The sequence below is a fragment of the Chelon labrosus genome (assembly GCF_963514085.1).
Source record: "Chelon labrosus genome assembly, chromosome: 4".
In the NCBI taxonomy this organism is placed as follows: Eukaryota; Metazoa; Chordata; class Actinopteri; order Mugiliformes; family Mugilidae; genus Chelon; species Chelon labrosus.
In genome coordinates, this window is record NC_140340.1 from 1,816,554 (window position 1) to 1,833,884 (window position 17,331).

General features: G+C 41.6%; 1 protein-coding gene and 1 pseudogene across 2 annotated transcripts in view; one reads left to right on the forward strand and one right to left on the reverse strand.

Annotated features, from left to right (window-relative positions):
* LOC311487406 (semaphorin-3D) overlaps positions 1-13,404 on the forward strand; it is a 49,716-nt gene extending 36,312 nt beyond the window's left edge. The window contains exons 12-17 of the mRNA XM_084543672.1: positions 6,158-6,246; positions 9,743-9,784; positions 9,986-10,143; positions 11,472-11,536; positions 12,471-12,592; positions 12,718-13,404. Coding sequence (XP_084399798.1) covers positions 6,158-6,246; positions 9,743-9,784; positions 9,986-10,143; positions 11,472-11,536; positions 12,471-12,592; positions 12,718-13,170 — 929 coding nt within the window. The 3' untranslated portion in view covers positions 13,171-13,404. The remainder of the gene's footprint in view (positions 1-6,157; positions 6,247-9,742; positions 9,785-9,985; positions 10,144-11,471; positions 11,537-12,470; positions 12,593-12,717) is intronic.
* LOC311487434 (nuclear factor 7, ovary-like) lies at positions 133-2,463 on the reverse strand (annotated as a pseudogene). Its single transcript has one exon. The product of its transcript is annotated as a nuclear factor 7, ovary-like (transcript).
* Positions 13,405-17,331: the final 3,927 nt, after the last annotated feature.

The following is a 17,331-nucleotide window of genomic DNA, read 5'->3' on the forward strand; positions in this document are numbered from 1 at the left end:
GTCAGGCTTAGAAAAAAATAATACTTACTCATGAGAGGAACAAGCTGGGGCTTTTATTTTGGAGGGGTAAGTGGGTTCTTTTCTTGTCCGGCTGCAGGAACCTGGTGTCCTGAAGCTCTGTGCAGGCGTTTACGACCCCGTGAGTGATGAATGGAGGTTATTTAGTGGCTGGTGACAGGCCGAGGGGCCGGGGGGCCGGGGGGGTGCTCCGATAGCTCCATACATCTCCTCTAAGTGGATTCCTCTCATCTCCCCATCGGCTGCACATTTACCTGCTGATAAATGATCCCTCCGCTCAGATTCTCTCAAAGTGAAAAAAAAAAACAGGAGGGCTCCCCCTCCCGTTGCCGTCCGATCGACGCCACGCGCTTACGTCAAGGTGGTTTACTTTAAAATTAAATTACATGTTTGAAACGTCTGCAGGTTACTGTGAGGTCACAGTAGTGGCTGTTAATTCGGTTTGACGTTCATCCTCGTCAGTATTAAATTAACTGCGTTACAGCACGAACAAATCTTTGAGATCGTCTTGTTTTTCCATTAAGCCATTTCAGTATTTATTTTTGTCAAAAAAAAAGACATTTGTTCCACACACGAAGAGGGAGGTTTAAAAGCAGCAGTCCAAAAATCTACAAACCAAAGACTAAAACAGATGCAGAAGAACTGACAAGAACAAGAAGCTGGACAATGAACAGTATCTGCTGTGACCTCCTTGTAACTAAATGTTTCTGGTAACAGCTGATCAGTGGTCTACAGCAGCTTGGAGGAATTTTAGCCCATTCCTCGGAACAGAACCACTTCAGTTCTGAGATGTTGGTGGGTTTCCTCACATCAACTGCTTGCTTCAGGTCCTTTTATAAAGAAAGTTATCATCTCTAGCTTCAACATGTCTTAAACTCTAAACACAATGATCTACTTCCACCACCAGATATTAAATGTGTTTTCATTGGTTGCAGTGACGTACTGACCCAATACCATGACGACAAAACTACAATTTATATGATCACTGACATTGATTAGTTGTTACAGCCCAATACACATTTATAATCATAATGTTTATCTCTAACTGATCTGATTCACTGGTAATATCTTCATTGGGTGTTTATCCTTAGTGTAAATGAATGGAAACATCCTCTCAGTGAAAGTGTGTCTGAAGGTGTGTATGTGTGTGTTAGTATCAAGATCAGAGAACGACAGATTTCCTCTGTTCCGGTCCAGATTCACTCTGATCCTCTGGAGCTTCTTCTTTACTGAGAGATCAGTGGGAGGAGCTGGTGGTGACCATGATGAGTATTTACCTTCATAGAACTCTATCCCCCACAATCCAGATCCTATGGCTCCCTTCCTCTGGACAGACTCTGCTATCACACCCAGTGACCATCCTGTGTTATCTCCAACCTCAACATCCCAGCTGTGAATCCCTGAGTTAAAGCCCTCAGAGCCCAGGACAGAACAGTAATAATCAATCCTCTCTGGATTATCAGGAAGATGTTGTTTATCTCCTAATCTCACACTGGTCAGATCTGCAGACAGGATCATTTCTGGATTAGCAGTGTTTGGATCCAGAATGACAGGAGTGTAGGAGACCATGTCCTTCATGTTGTTCCAGATGTTGAAGGTCAGGTTGCCCAGATGTTTGGCCTGGTCTATCAGAGCTCCTGAGGGCAGCTGTGGATCATCCAGCAGGGGGCAGCGCTGGACTCTTTCCACTGCAGCCTTGTAGTTGTTCAGGAATGAGACGTCTTCAGCTCTCAGCTCCTCCTCTGTGGCTCTGACTGTGTCTGAAAGAGCTGCTATCTCTCTGCTCAGAGTCTCCATCTTCTCCTTCATCATCTGACTCTTCTGCTCCTCTTCCTCCCTCAGTGCAGCCATCCTGGCCTCCTCTTCCTCTGCTAGAAACTGGTGAAGCTTCTTGAACTGCTCCTTAATCTGCCTCTCTGTGTGTCGGGCCTGGACCTTGATGTGTTTCTCTGTTTCATCAAACTTCACTTTAACTTGTTCACAAACCTTTAACTTCTCCTTTAAATACTACAGAGTTTCCTGAAAGTACTTCTTGAGTTCTGTTGCAGCTTCATCGATGGGTCTGAATCTGTGGTTGGAGTGTTTTTTTGAATCTCTGCAGACGAGACATACTGGCTGCTGATGGTCCAGACAGAAGAGTCTGAGTTTCTCAGAGTGCAGACTGCAGAGAGCCTCTGAAGATCTCTGATCTCTCTCCTGTAAGAAGGACTCACACAGGTTCCTCAACACCAAGTTTGAAGGTGGATCATCTCTTGAAGATCTTCTCTTACAAACTGGACACTGGTGTGTTGGTTTCTCTCTCCACCAGTCCTTCAGACAGACTTTACAGAAGCTGTGGCTACATGACAGAAGAACAGGATCTCTGAAGACCTCCTGACAGACCGGACAGCAGAGATCCTGCTCTGATCTGGAAGCCATTTAGTCTCTGAGTGAAGCTGAAACACAGCAGACACAAAGTACAGTCAGTCATGGCTCTCCTCCATCTTCTACTAACTTCCCTGAAACTTCCTTTGACTTTGAGTCCTGTTTTTGGTCAAACTCACCTTCAGTGTGTGGAGAGTCAGCAGCTTGAAGCAGCAGTGTTGTAGTTTTCCACCTTTCTCTCCTGTAGCTGGACTCACTCAGAGGAAGGTGTTAGTTTGGTCTGAAGGTGAATCTAATCGTCTGTGTCTCTCTTTAGTCTCACACAATAATAAACTGTTTCCTGGTTTGTCTCAGGTGAATCGCGTGAGGGGGCGGAGCTTTACCTGAACTCCTCTCATAAATGTAGTTGGACCTGTTAGTCAGGGGTTTGGTTCAGTCCAACGTATTTAATCTTAGAGGGAGTGTCAGCTGAAAGTTTTTAAGTTGTGGAATGAGTTGCTCCACTCTGTTCTATGTGTACATTGATATAAACAGAGCTGCTTCAAAGTTGTTCTATCCTTCAGTATTTTATACATTTCTTCATAAAAATGACTTAAAAAATTTTAACACAAGTCCTGTAAGTAGACAAAGAACCCAATCAAATGAATAAAACAGATACATTAGACTAAAATGAGCCAATATTACATATCATGTCCTCCTTGTCTCCAGTATCTGCTGTGACCTCCGTGTAACTAAATGTTTCTGGTAACTGCTGATCAGTGGTCTACAGCAGCTTGGAGGAATTTTAGCCCATTCCTCAGAACAGAACCACTTCAGTTCTGAGATGTTGGTGGGTTTCCTCACATCAGCTGCTTGCTTCAGGTCCTTCCACAACATTTCTATTGGATTAAGGTCAGGACTTTGACTTGGCCGTTCCTAAACATTCATCTTGTTCTTCTTTAACCGTTCTTTTGTAGAACCACTTGTGTTCTTGGTTCTCGTTGTCTTGCTGCATGACCCAGTTTCTCTTCACATTCAGCTCATGGACAGATGTCCTGACATTTTCTTTTAGAGTTCACTGGTAGAATTCAGAATTCATTGGTCCATCAATGACTGCGTTTACATGGTCTTTAGTATCCCGAATTTGAGGCTTATCCCGGCTTTGAGCATATTCGGGATATGGTGTTTACATGGAACACAGAGAAACCCGGTTATTCATATCCCCGTGTACATGATAAATAACAGTATCCCATTTTCCGATCGCTGCATCCTATCTGCGCATGCGTGTTTTACGTCTTTTTCAATGTTTTCCAACGCGACCTAACTTGTTCAACGGAGCGAGGTGGAAAACCAGCGTCACGTAGCTTTTCCGCAACAGATTTGAATACATCAGCATGTCGGTGTTTTCTGCCATCTAAACACGTAGTTGTGTTTAGTTCTTTCATTACTTTAAGGGAGAATTCTGTCTCTTCGTCGCTCCAAAAGTGAGACGTTCTCGTTGCCGCCATGTTGTTTGTATATCTAGTGCGTCACTTGGCGTCACTCGCGCCTGCGCAGACAGTGGGCAGCCGTCAGAAATCGGGATAAGGTGTATACATGCTTCAGTATCCCGGCTTCTATCGGAGTACTCCAGGTAGCAAAGCCAGGTTTCTTGAAATCGGGAAATGAGCATAACCCGATTTCTGAATTCGGGATATGGTGTTTACATGGACAAACACGAAATCGGGATACTTCAATATCCCGATCAAATTCGGGATACTAAAGACCATGTAAACGTGGTCATTGATGACAAGCCGTCCTGGTCCAGATGCAGCAGAACAGGCCCAAACCAGGACATTAACACCCCCATGTTTGACCTGGATTAAGGTCAGGACTTTGTTCCTAAACATTCATTCAACGGCATTAACGTCAGCAGAATGTTTCCGGTAACTGCTGATCAGTCGTCTACACACTCGACACATATCTTCTGTCCCTGGTTCTTCAGGAGTTTGTGCTCATCCTCTTACCTATTTACTGGACTGGATCTGGTCACATCTAGGAGAATCCCCTGTGGAGGATCTTTCAGATCGGATTTAAGACCGGATCTGGACTCGGATCAATCGATACTTGATATTAAAAGATCGGGATTAGATCACGAGACAAAATAACTTGACCCGGACATCCCTAAACTTGATCATGTGGTGCAGTCCTGAATACAAACTGTGAAGAGCTTAGAGCTCAGGTTGGGTCTGTTTCTAGTCCTACTCCATCCCTACATTTTGTCTTATAATTAGAGGTTTGAGGGGGCAGGTTAGAGGGGGTTCTAGCCACTAGTCCACGGGCGTCGTCCCTCTCGCTGGTGGTTTGTTGAGCTGTACATTTTCTCACGGTGGCGTCTCCTGGGAGCGTCGTGACATTATCATGTGACTGTTTGTTCTCTGATTTGTGTGTTTGTGCTTTTTTTTTAAGTATGTTACACGTTAAGAAGAGAGGGGGCGTGGCTTCACCGTAACAGCTGGTGTTAGTGGCCCCGAGTTCTTCTCCTCCGTTACCGCGGTTTCCGCCTCAGAATTCGTCCTCCGTCACCACGGCGACACTCAGCATATGTTTTGTTTTGTTTTGGTTTTTTTTTGAGAGGAAAGTTTTAGTGGAATCAAATCCAGATCTTTACACACAAACCGTCCAGTTCATTAGGTACACTAGTGAATTCATTCTAATATAACAGTCCTGCTCTAAATCTGGTCTCCATGAAGGTTCTGGTTCAGCTTTAGTTTCTAATCACTGAGAGAGGATTTTGAGCAGAATGTATTCATTGGTGTACCTAATTAAGTGGCCAGTGATAATATTCTATCATGTATTTTATTAGTAGAGAGGATTTTCTAAATGAAGATTCTCATCTTCACCAATTTCATCAACATGAACCTAACTCTTGGTTCAGTCTGTGCCACGAAGAGTTAAGAAAGTTGTGGAGATCAAAAAAAACAAGGTTTCCAACTGGCAAGGCGTACCTAATAATGTGGCCACTGTAATGTGTTTACTTGTTGCTTCTTCTTCTGTGGTTTTTGGTTTGAACATTTTTCTTTATCTGAATTAACTGACTGTGAAACAATAAGAAAAACAAGAAGGTCTTTAGTTCTGTGATCAATCTCCTTCTTCTTCTTCATCATCATATCTTCATCTTCATCTTCTTCATAATCTTCATCATCTTCTTCTTCATCATCATATCTTCATCATCTTTATCTTGATCGTCATCATCTTCATCTTCTTCATCATCTATATCTTCATCTTCGTCTTCGTCTTCATAATCTTCATCTTCATCTTCATCTTCTTCATAATCTTCATCATCTTCTTCTTCATCATCATCTTCTTCACCTTCATCTTCGTCTTCGTCTTCATCTTCATCATCTTCATCTTTATCTTCTTCATAATCTTCATCATCTTCTTCTTCATCATCATCTTCTTCACCTTCATCTTCGTCTTCGTCTTCATCTTCATCATCTTCATCTTTATCTTCTTCATAATCTTCATCATCTTCTTCATCATCATCTTCTTCTCCATCTTCTTCATCATCTTTTTCTTCATAATCTTTATCTTCTTCTTCTTCATCAACTTATTCATCATCTTCTTTTTCTTCATAATCTTCATCATCATCTTTTTCTTCATAATCTTCATCATCTTCTTCTTCTTCATCATCTTCTTCATCATCATCTTCATCTCCATCTTCTTCATCATCTTTTTCTTCTTTTTCTTCATAATCTTCATCTTCTTCTTCTTCATCAACTTATTCATCATCATCTTCTTCTTCTGTTGTTTCCAGACGATGGGAAGGTGGTGAAGGCGGTGTCTGTCACTAAAGACAACTGGGCGTTGGAGGAGATCGTCCTGGAGGAGTTGACCGTCTTCAAGGTGAGACATCAGTCCTTTGATAGGTCAGCACTGCAGCGACTATGAGCTTACATCCTTCGGTTGCTGGTTCAAATCTGCTTCAAGGAGGTTTTTATTGAGGTAGAATTGGCTTCACAGCCTAAGAACCTAGAACTCACTCACATGCTTTGATGCAACACCTGTCAGGAGCTTTTCCGTCGGCATCACCTGCTTTAAAACAACTAAAACAGGAGGAAACCTCCAGGAAGCTTCGCTGAGGTTTATCTTTTCTCCTCCGTATGATCCCAGACAACCTATGAGCCTCCTCCAGAGCCCAACACAAGACTTTTATGGCTAAAAGTCGCAGAGGTCGTGTTGGTGTCTCTCGGTGCCCATCCACCAGTGGAACATATTTGTTTCTGGAAAGACTCTGAATATAAAAACAGACAGTAGGGCACATATTTCCCAAGCTCCTCCGAGTAAATAGAAAGAACGGAGAAAGAAGAGAAGGAAAGTGGGATAAAGGAGAACATCATGATCTCAATATTTAAAGATGTGTGCCGCATCAGGGGGCAATAAACCTTGATTGGGACGTCCCAAGATGGAGTGAAGCATTAAAGCACAAGTGAAGGGAAAGACGATAAAAACACGATCGAACACGTTGACTCCTCCAAACCCTGCAGTGTCGTTGCCTGCGACGGGACACAAGATATCCAAATCTCTCCCTTATCGCCACGTTCCTCCTTCTCCTCCTCCTCCTTGGGTTCGACCCCCGGCCTCAGATGGGTCAGGGGTCGTCGCCTCCCTTTGTGAAGCGAGTCAGCGAGCTGGAGGGACGGAGCTGTGGGGTGATGGCCGGCCGCTGAAGCAGAAAGAGACTTATTAGATTTCTAATCTCAGCAGCGGCCCTGACCTCGCGGCGTTTAACGTCGCTCCTGAGGAATTCCTCCTGAAACATTAGTGCCGTTAAAGAGTTTCTGTTTCTTCTCCTTCTTCTCACATTCCTCCTCCTCTAGTGTTTTATTCTGTTCTTCTACCTCTTCATGCGTCTCCTCTGTAATCAGCCACAATTATTTGTAGATGAACTGATTATTTGTGGAGCCTAAAGAGAAACCTTCACGCTGCTGGTCTTGTCTGAAAAATGACTTTTCTGATTCGGTGACTTTAACTGAAGGTTTTCTTATTTTTGATCAGTTTCTTTCAGTCTTAGAAACCTTACATAACGTTAGGAATAAATAGTGTTCTAAGTGTTTAATTGTTATTCTTCTTCGTTGGTTTCTTTTTATTATTGTCTTTTGTTGTTTTCCGTGGCTCTGTAGCTCAGTGGTCAGAGCACTGGTCTTGTAAACCAGGGGTCGTGAGTTCAATTCTCACCAGAGCCTTCCATCCACATACTCAGGTTCTTCATGTCTTTATTCTGGATATCAAAGTTGTTCAGGTGTCTCTCACCGTTGGGAACTGATTCAGCTACAGCCAATCAGATTGTCTGGGGGTGAGGCTAAACAGTGTAGTTTGTTATACTGTTTTTTTTTTAGCCAAAAACATATTAAGCGTTGCCGTGGTAACACAGCAAGCATCATGTTTCAGCTATAGACAGTATAAAGATTGCAAGCCAAAGCAAGTAGAGCTCCCCCTGGTGTCTGGCTACAGTATAGGTCATAGGCTCCACCCCTTCTGTGTTAGTGGGTGGGACTTGGGCCAAACTAAAACACTACCTGTCAATTTTTTTTTTGTTTTGAAAGAGGGTTTCTGTCATTTTAGCTAATTAGTATAATGTTGATTTGACGCTATAGAAACAGGGTGTGACTGGCGACCACCAGTTGCCATGCCGACCGCTTCATAAAGTGGTCCTGTGGGAACGTGAGAGTTGCTGTACGTGTCCCCGGGAAAATAGCATCAGTTTGACCAATGAGAGGAAGTGGAGACGTGTTGTTCATATTTATATACAGACTATGGTTTCAATCACCTGGATAGTCCTCCAACCAATCAGAGACATTTGAACTAATTCAGGTGACGACTACGGTTACTCTTCCGTCCATCACCACATTAAGCCACACCCCCAAACTGATCTGATTGGCCCAGCTGGTCTTTGCAGAATCAGTTCCCAACAGAGAGACTCCAGATAAACTTTGATATTCAAAATAAACAGAGTTACTACGAGATGAGAGAGGCTCTGGTGAGGATTGAACTCACGACCCCTGGTTTACAAGACCAGTGCTCTAACCACTGAGCTACAGAGCCATGGGACAATGGGTTAAGGAAAATAAGCAGGAGCGTCACGACCTCTAAATAATCAATTATACCCTATTATAAGTTGAGTTTTGTGGATGGATGGATAGATAGATTGATGGATTGATGGATGGATGGATGGATGGATGATAGATGGATGGATGGGTGGATGATAGATTGATGGATGGATGGATGGATACATGGATGGATGGATGGATAGAAGGATGGATGTATGTTAAGATGGATGGTTAGATGGATGGATGGATGGATGGATGGATGGATGATAGATGGATGGATGGGTGGATGATAGATTGATGGATGGATGGATGGATACATGGATGGATGGATGGATAGAAGGATGGATGTATGTTAAGATGGATGGTTAGATGGATGGATGGATGGATGGATGGATGGATGATAGATGGATGGATGGGTTGATGATAGATGGATGGATAGATGGATAGATGGATGGATGGATGGATGGATAGAAGGATGGATGTATGTTAAGATGGATGGATGGATGGATGGATGGGTGGATAGATGGATGGATGATAGATGGATGGATGGATGGATGATAGATGGATGGTTAGATGGATGGATGGATGGATGATAGATTGATGGATGGATGGATGGATGGATAGATGGATGGATGGATGATAGATGGATGGATGGATGGATGGATAGATGGATGGATGGATGATAGATGGATGGGTGGATGGGTGGATGATAAATGGATGGTTAGATGGATGGATGGATGATAGATTGATGGATGGATGATGGATGGATGGATGGATGATAGATGGATGGATGGATGGATGGATGGATGGATGGATAGATGGATGGATGGATGATAGATGGATGGGTGGGTGGATGATAGATGGATGGATGGGTGGATGATAAATGGATGGTTAGATGGATGGATGGATGATAGATTGATGGATGGATAGAAGGATGGATGTATGTTAAGATGGATGGTTAGATGGATGGATGGATGGATGGATGGATGGATGGATGATAGATGGATGGATGGATGGATGGATGGATGGATGATAGATTGATGGATGGATGGATGATAGATGGATGGATGGATAGATGGATAGATGGATAGATCTCTACTACTTTTATAGTGTGTTATTAGAACTTTTAACTAGAAGTGAAAATAACGTGTTTATATGCCGTTTATAAATGTAAATCATTAAACAGTTCGTCTAAGATCAACACTGAAAGAAGAATCTGCAGCTTTAAACCAATAAGTCTGGTTCTTATATTTTCCATCTCTCTGGTTTTAATAAACATGTTTGTTCCACAGAGTCCAACTCCCATCCTGAACATGGAGCTGTCCACTAAGAGAGTGAGTCTATCTGTCTGATTTATTTATCTTCATTAATATTCACATATATCTATATAAAGCATTTAAAGAACCATCTACTACTGAAGGCTCTGGTGAGGATTGAACTCACGACCCCTGGTTTACAAGACCAGTGCTCTGACCACTGAGCTACAGAGCCACGGTCTCCACGTTTGACGAGGGACGTTTCCGTCTGGTCCACAGAAGCAGCTGTACGTGTCCAGCGAGCTCGGCGTGGCCCAGCTGGGGCTGCAGAGGTGTGAGCTGTACGGGACGGACTGCGCCGAGTGCTGCCTGGCCAGAGACCCCTACTGCTCCTGGGACGGACGGACCTGCTCCAGGTTCTTCACCACCAGCAAGAGGTACAGAGGTGCTTCTGTTTGCTCTGTGGGACGATGCAGGGCTTCTGCATCTTGTTCATGTTGTTTCCGTCCATTTTGAGTCTTTGTTCGTCATCTGTCAATCATTTCTCTTGCAGTTGTTGTGACTGATTGTCCAATAACTGCAAACAGATCTTCTGCCTCTGGCCCTGACTTTCAGTAATCCTTAAATTGCTGCAACTCCTCAACTATTTAAAAGCAATTTAAACAAAAGCAGCACTAACGATAATAGCTCTTCATTATAAGCAGTAGAAGAGAAGAACCGCACAAACTGGTTTTCCATTAATGTGCTGCTTCATCTGAATTATATATTATTATTATTATTAAGAGCGGTAGAAATCAGCCGACAGCCTTAAATCCTCCTCTGTGTTGTTGCTGGGCGTCTGCCGACTCCTCGGGGGCGAAGTCACGAAACTACCGCGATTATGAACGAGGAGAGACGGAGCGAGGGCGGCCTGCGAAAACAGAGAGTTGTTGTTTCAGCCGCGGTGAAGAGAGCCGTCGCGTCGACCTCCCGCCGTCGTTGCTTCTGACCACGTTTCAGCTTCACGTCTAGAAGACTGGAACGAGACTCAGCGTCTTCAGAGCCGGGCGTTTGTAGCCCGATGAGTCTGATTGGAGTTGAAAATGTAAATTGCATGAAACTGAGGCACAGGACTCTGCCAGGCAAGTCACCGCGTGGTGCATAGTTGAAAGAAGGATCAGAAAAGCTAAAACAGAAAATATTATTTACATTTGTGGTGAATTGTTTTTGGATTTGATGAAATATTGAGACAGACTAAGACGCTAAATGTGAAATTTAAAGTTTGGCTAGGCTAGTTTTCTATAAATACGTTAGACATGTTCATGCTAACGTCAAAAGTGAGGAAACTCATTAAACAAGGATGCTGCTGATGATGGAAAGAGTCACTACTTTAGTTTCAAATGATGCCCAACACCGTTACCGTGTGCTGTCTAATTTATTTATAATATTCATATTAGTAACAAACACTTTTTGAATAAAATACACTTAAACTGTTGTTTTTATTGGTTTTAGCCATAGTCTGTATATAAAACCATCCTTGAAAGAAAAAAAAGAAGATTTGACGTGTATTTTAGTGTTTTAGTTTGAGCCAAGCCCCGCCCACTAACATGGAGGGGGTGGAGCTTATGGCCTATACTGCAGCCAGCCACCAGGGGGAGCTCTACTTGCTTTGGCTTCACTTTCTTTGTACAGTCTATGCTTTAAAGCCTGATCCTTTAGAGATAAAGAGTGAAAGCAAAGAGACACTAGAAACAAGTTCTAATCCTCGTGTTTGTGTTTGCGTCAGGCGAGCTCGGAGACAGGACGTAAAGCATGGAGACCCCTGGAGTCAGTGTCCAATCACAGAGGACGGTAAGGACGTCGATCCAGTGTCAACAGTTAGATTCATAGACGGCTGGTTCCAAAGTAGGAAACTCTGACAGGAAGATTGAACCTGGATGCTTAATTTAGCAGGTTTATGATTTATCTGTCAAAATGAAGGTGTCACTGAACTTTCTTCCTTGAAATAAATTCAGAAAACACTCATTAAAGCATCATGAACCTTTTGTTCATTCAGATATATGTTCAATAAGTTTAGATCAGACCAGGGACAATCTTTCTGTTAGGGTAGATTTGAACATAATGCTCACACAGTTCATCCTTTGGCCCGTACATCATTAAACTCTACCACTGTGGACATTATAGATTCACTAAAGTACTATTAAAGTATTTTTTTACTTTAACAATGTTTGAGGTGACAGGCAGTTAGTATTATACTAATTATTTTATCTCCATAATTTATTCTGTACACAGACGGTATGTAACTAGAACTGGTTTAAAGTCTTGCATGTCTTATTTATTTATTTATTTATTTTGGTTTATATATATCAAAATATATATACTTTATCAAAATTATATATTTTTTTCAAAATTGATTAAATAATAAAAAAAATAAAATAAAATAGTAATAATACTTTTAAATTAAATTAAATTAAATTAAATGTATTAGATTAAATTGACTTGATCTGGAGGTGGTAGAGGTTTGGCGCACTCTAGAGGATGAGCTGTGTAACTGCAGCTATCTTTCTAATGATTATTACAATAAATAAAAGCAGTATTGTTCTCTATAAGATGTTCAAATGTTTTTCTTTCTGTCATCTAAAGGTTTTTGTGTTCAGCTCTTATGGTTCTTTTTTTAAAAACAGAAAATCCTCTCACCTCGTTTCCGTCCCAGTTTCCTCTAAAATGTCCTAAAAACATTGTGAAACCCCTTTTGAAGACCGCTCCGTGTGTTTCTCCTGCTCAGACTCAGACTCCGTGGAGGTGAAGGTGGTGTACGGCGTGGAGGGAAACTCCTCCTTCCTGGAGTGCGTCCCTCGCTCATCCCAGGCCAAGCTCTGGTGGACGTTGCCCCAGACGGTAAAAGAGGTCAGTGTCTCCATCCATCTATCCATCTATCTATCTATCTATCTATCTATCTATCTATCTATCTATCTGTCTATCTATCTATCTATCTATCTATCTATCTATAACTGTATTTCTCTGGCCCTCAGAGTGACGACGGCCGGCTCCTCCACATGAAGCGAGGGTTGCTGGTTCAACACCTGGAGCTGTCCGACGCAGGCCTCTACTCCTGCACCAGCCGGGAGCACTCCTACAGTCACGTCCTGGCTCGCTACCGAGTCCACGTCATCCCCAACCACAGCCTCACCCACCCGTCCCACCACCACCACTCTCACGGCCCGGGGAGGCTCGGCCCGGCGGCGGTGGGAGGGCCGCAGGGTCACAGGAACCCGTGGCAGCAGCAGCAGCAGCAGCAGGTTCCTCTGAGGAGCTACAAGGACCTGCACATGGCGGGGGGCAACGGCCTGAGCGTGGACGAGTACTGCGAGCAGCTGTGGTACCGGGAGAAGCGCCGGCAGCAGAAGCTCCGGGCTCTGAAGCTGAAGCAGGAGAGCAGGAAAGCCCGGGTGAGGAGGAACAACCCCCCAGAGACGCCCCTCTAGTCCCCGGGACGACCCACAGACTCAATCGGGACGACTGAGGTCGACTCTTTTAAGACTGAGAGAACAGCGCGTCCTCCTCACTATGAATCTTTACACTTAAACAGGAAGTGGAGACTTTTATAGATCGGTCTCTGGAGTCAGGTTTTAACCATTTGTAGCAATTAAGTAAAAAAAAAAAAAAAATAGAATAAATAAACAGTTTACAGCGAGATACAAATAATTAAAGGGAACTGACCTGAGCATTTAGAGCAGCTACTGCTAGCGCATGCTAACCATGTAGCTGCGTTAAATGCATCACTTTATAAGTGCTAGTCTCAGTTCAGGTGATAGAAACATGTTGCAGAGGATCCTGACATGTTCAATCTAAAACTCTGAAAAATGAAATCCATCCTGGATTCTTCTTGATTCCTGCAGCTCTGCAGCAAATCTACTACGATGCTAAAATGATTCAAATACACCTCGTAGCTGTGTGTGAGATATACTTGGTTTATTATGAGCAGGATAAAAAGGTTTAATAAGCTTAAACTTAACGTTACTCAAAGACAAATTCACCTCAGATGTTTTTCCATTGTACCAGGTGACACAGCTGATGGTGTCCAGACAGAAATCTGTTCAAAAACCACCCAGAGTATTAGTTTGATGTTTAGTTCACAGGGCTCTCAAGTTTTGAACTGAGTTCAGAGTGAGATTTTGGCGGCGACGGCAGGAGTTTGGTTGGGGTGGGGAAGGGGCTTAGATCTGATAAATGACGCATAAATTCGCACAAATAAAAATATTAATTTAATTCAGCATTTCAAAAGCTGTGTGAATAATGTGTCCTGAACTAAGACTATAAAACAAGTGTCAGAATAGCTGCTGAAACTAGCCGGGATTCAACTGGCTAGCTAGGTTAGTTCACACACTGGTCAACTGCTAACATTACTGATTATCAGCTGCCTGGACACAACATTCCCCAGCAACAAAAATCAAATGATGAGATGATTTATAATCTGTGTATCAGTCGTTCTTTCCATTTTTAAATGGCAATCAAAAATCAAAAAATTAAAAAGTGACTGATTATTTGTTTTTTAATCTAACACAAAACGAAAAAAAAAAAATTTAAATTTTAGGCTCAGATCAAAAATACGAAACGGAAAAACGGACACTGGACTGATTTTAATATTTAATTGGTCGGGTTTACGTGACCCGGAGGTTTTGTAATGAGTGAGATGTGACTCCAGCGATGTGACGGTCCTTTTCTCAGCGAGCGTCTCAACCGGGAAAATCTAAATCTTGCCCGGATACAGAAGTGCTATTTTTTGATTGGCTGTTCAGTAGCTATATTCTTTTTATTTGATTGGCTGGTGCGTGAACGGCGCCTCTGAACTCTACGGGAACGCGCTTGATTCAGACCTATTCCACTGGTTTAATAAAAATAGCGGCGCACCTTGGTGCGCGTTATCGTGGTAATTTCTCTGCGTGAGAAATACAAAGTGTGGCGTGTGAGCGTGTGAACGGGTTGAAATGCGTGTGTCTCACGCCCAATGCGTGAGACTTGAGAGCCCTGAGTTCAGCAGCTAACAACCACAACTACTCACATCTGGAAGGAAAAACTGCTAAAATAATCCCAGTTCCACTCGCCCCAATACATGTTTTCTGACCTGCAACTTAAAATCTAGACACAGAGAATATTTTACAGATCCCTTATTTCTAAACGTATTTCTTCTTCTTGTCATTTTCCGTAAATTCTTTCTTTAAATTTGCAGCAAATTACAATTTTTTTTTTTTTTTTTTTTTTTAGGGATGCACCAAATTTTTTTGGCCGAAAACCGAAAATGCACTTTCGGGCAATTTTCAGCCGGAAATTGCTGTAGTTGTTGCTGTTTCTGCGATAAAGGCCCGAAAATTTTTGTCTGAAAAACCGAAACAATCGCCGAAACAACACTGCCGAAACAGGATGTTGAGATGATGCAAGCAACAACCGAAAATGGCCCAAAAGTGCATTTTCGGTTTTTCGGCCGAAAATTTTCGATGCATCCCTAGTTTTTTTTTTAGCAGTTTGATATTAATTATGGAAAGTGGAGAAAGTGGTGACTCCTAGACTTGTTTATATTTTAGTTAATAACTGAATTAACACCAAGCCTTTGGCTCATTGCCTCTGCTTTAGTTTAAAGTTGGTCCTTAAAACGACTGGTTAAAGAAATAAAAGATAAACTATTGGCTGTACTTTTACTGATTGGTTCATTTTTTATCGGCGTACACCATGTGTGAATAATCAACATTATCGTCCGTATAGAGGTGGAGTAATACAACACTGATCCTGGTTTTACACACAGGAAAAATTAAACTGAGTCATATTTAAAGGTCGATAAAGTTTAATTACAGTAGGAAGTCTCCTCTGGGCTCAGTTAGAGGAAAAAGATTATAAATCTGTTCCTGTTCTAAGACAAAAGACGTCATTTCAATCTTAAATGTGACTATTAATAGTTTAGTAACCCTCTTTATTTTTCTGATCTCATATTTTCCATCTTCTTTCTTCACAATCTCCTATAAATCAAACAATATTCAGCTGTAAATTAGAAAGATGTCCTCAAGGAACAAATCTGATTTAGGTGATGAAATATTATACATTAATTATTAAATATCTGCTGGTTATAGTCAAAGATAAAAAAAAATAACAAAAATAGTTCATAAGCTTTTTGTTTCCTGTTCTGAACTCAGATAGAAAATAAATAAATATTACACTGAACATTTTATAAATGAGATGTCGTTTCTTCAGCAGATGTAGACGTCCTGTTTTTATTAGTTTGTTCTGAAAAGTGTCCTGAAAATCAAATTGTAAAGAATTTTTTTGGAAGATTCTTTGTAATTTGTACAGAAACGTTATGATGTTTAATAATCAAAATGAGCTTTTAAAGGGTTTTAAAGTATCTGCTTAGTGTTAAAGACTCTGAATTTACTAATATTCTTAATTCTTTTAACTTTTGTACCTAAATTATATTCCACCGCGCCGTCATGAACGTTGCAGCAAAGCTGCAGATTCTTCTTCACATTTAACAACAACATATAAACTCTGATGTAAAGTCTATTTATGTTCGTTCTCAGATCTTCACACAAACTTTTATCTCATCGATTTCAGGCCTCGACAGAAACGCACACACCACATGGACCTTGATGAAATGTTCTGTTTCCATGTGTATTAAAGAACTCTATTTTTGATAGTTTTCTTTCTTTATCTAGTAGAGATTAGTCCGTTTATATATAAACCTGTTTGTTTGTTTTATTCTAATAAGCTTCGAGTTCTTGAACTGAGTAACGACACTGTCTTTACTGCGTGACAAAGCCACAAATGATAACGTACATTTAAAATAAAACAAATGAAAACACTCAGAGGCCTGATGTGAGTCTGTAAAGTCAAGATTAACGGAAGAAATTATTCCAGGGTTGTTGGGAAAAGATGAGATATGAGATTATGATATGTGAGATGTGAAACGAAGTATGGCATGAGATATGAGAGATGAGAGAAAACAGGTGAGAGATTAGTGATTAGAGATGAGATAGGAGATATGAGATGAGATGGGACATAAGATGAGAGATTAAATAGTATGTGACATGAGATGAGAAGGGATGAGATATGAATCAGAATCAGAAAAGACTAAGTGTGAGTTGAGATTTGAGTTGAGCTCTGAGGTATGTGATGAGACATGAGATGAGAGATGAGATAGGAGATATGAGATAAGGTATGAGATGAGACATGAGATGAGATGACAGAAGGCATGAGATATGACATATGAGAAGTGAGCCAAGATCTGAGTTGAGATATGAGATATGAGATGAGAGATGGGATGAGATATGACATGAGAAGTGAGTTGAGATATGAGATAAGAGATGAGAGATTAGCTAATATGTGAGATAAGATGAGATGAGATGAGGCAAGAGATGAGATGTGATGAGAGAAGGGGTAAGATATGACATGAGAAGTGAGCTGAGATTTTAATTTGAGATATGAGATATGAGATGAGACTTGAGATGAGACAATAGATGAGAGATTAGATCATATGTGACATGAGATGAGAGATGGGTGATGATTAGTGAAATTAGAGATGAGATAGGAGATATTACATAAGTTATGAGATGAGACATGAGATGAGATGAGATGAGAGAAGGCATGAGATATGACAT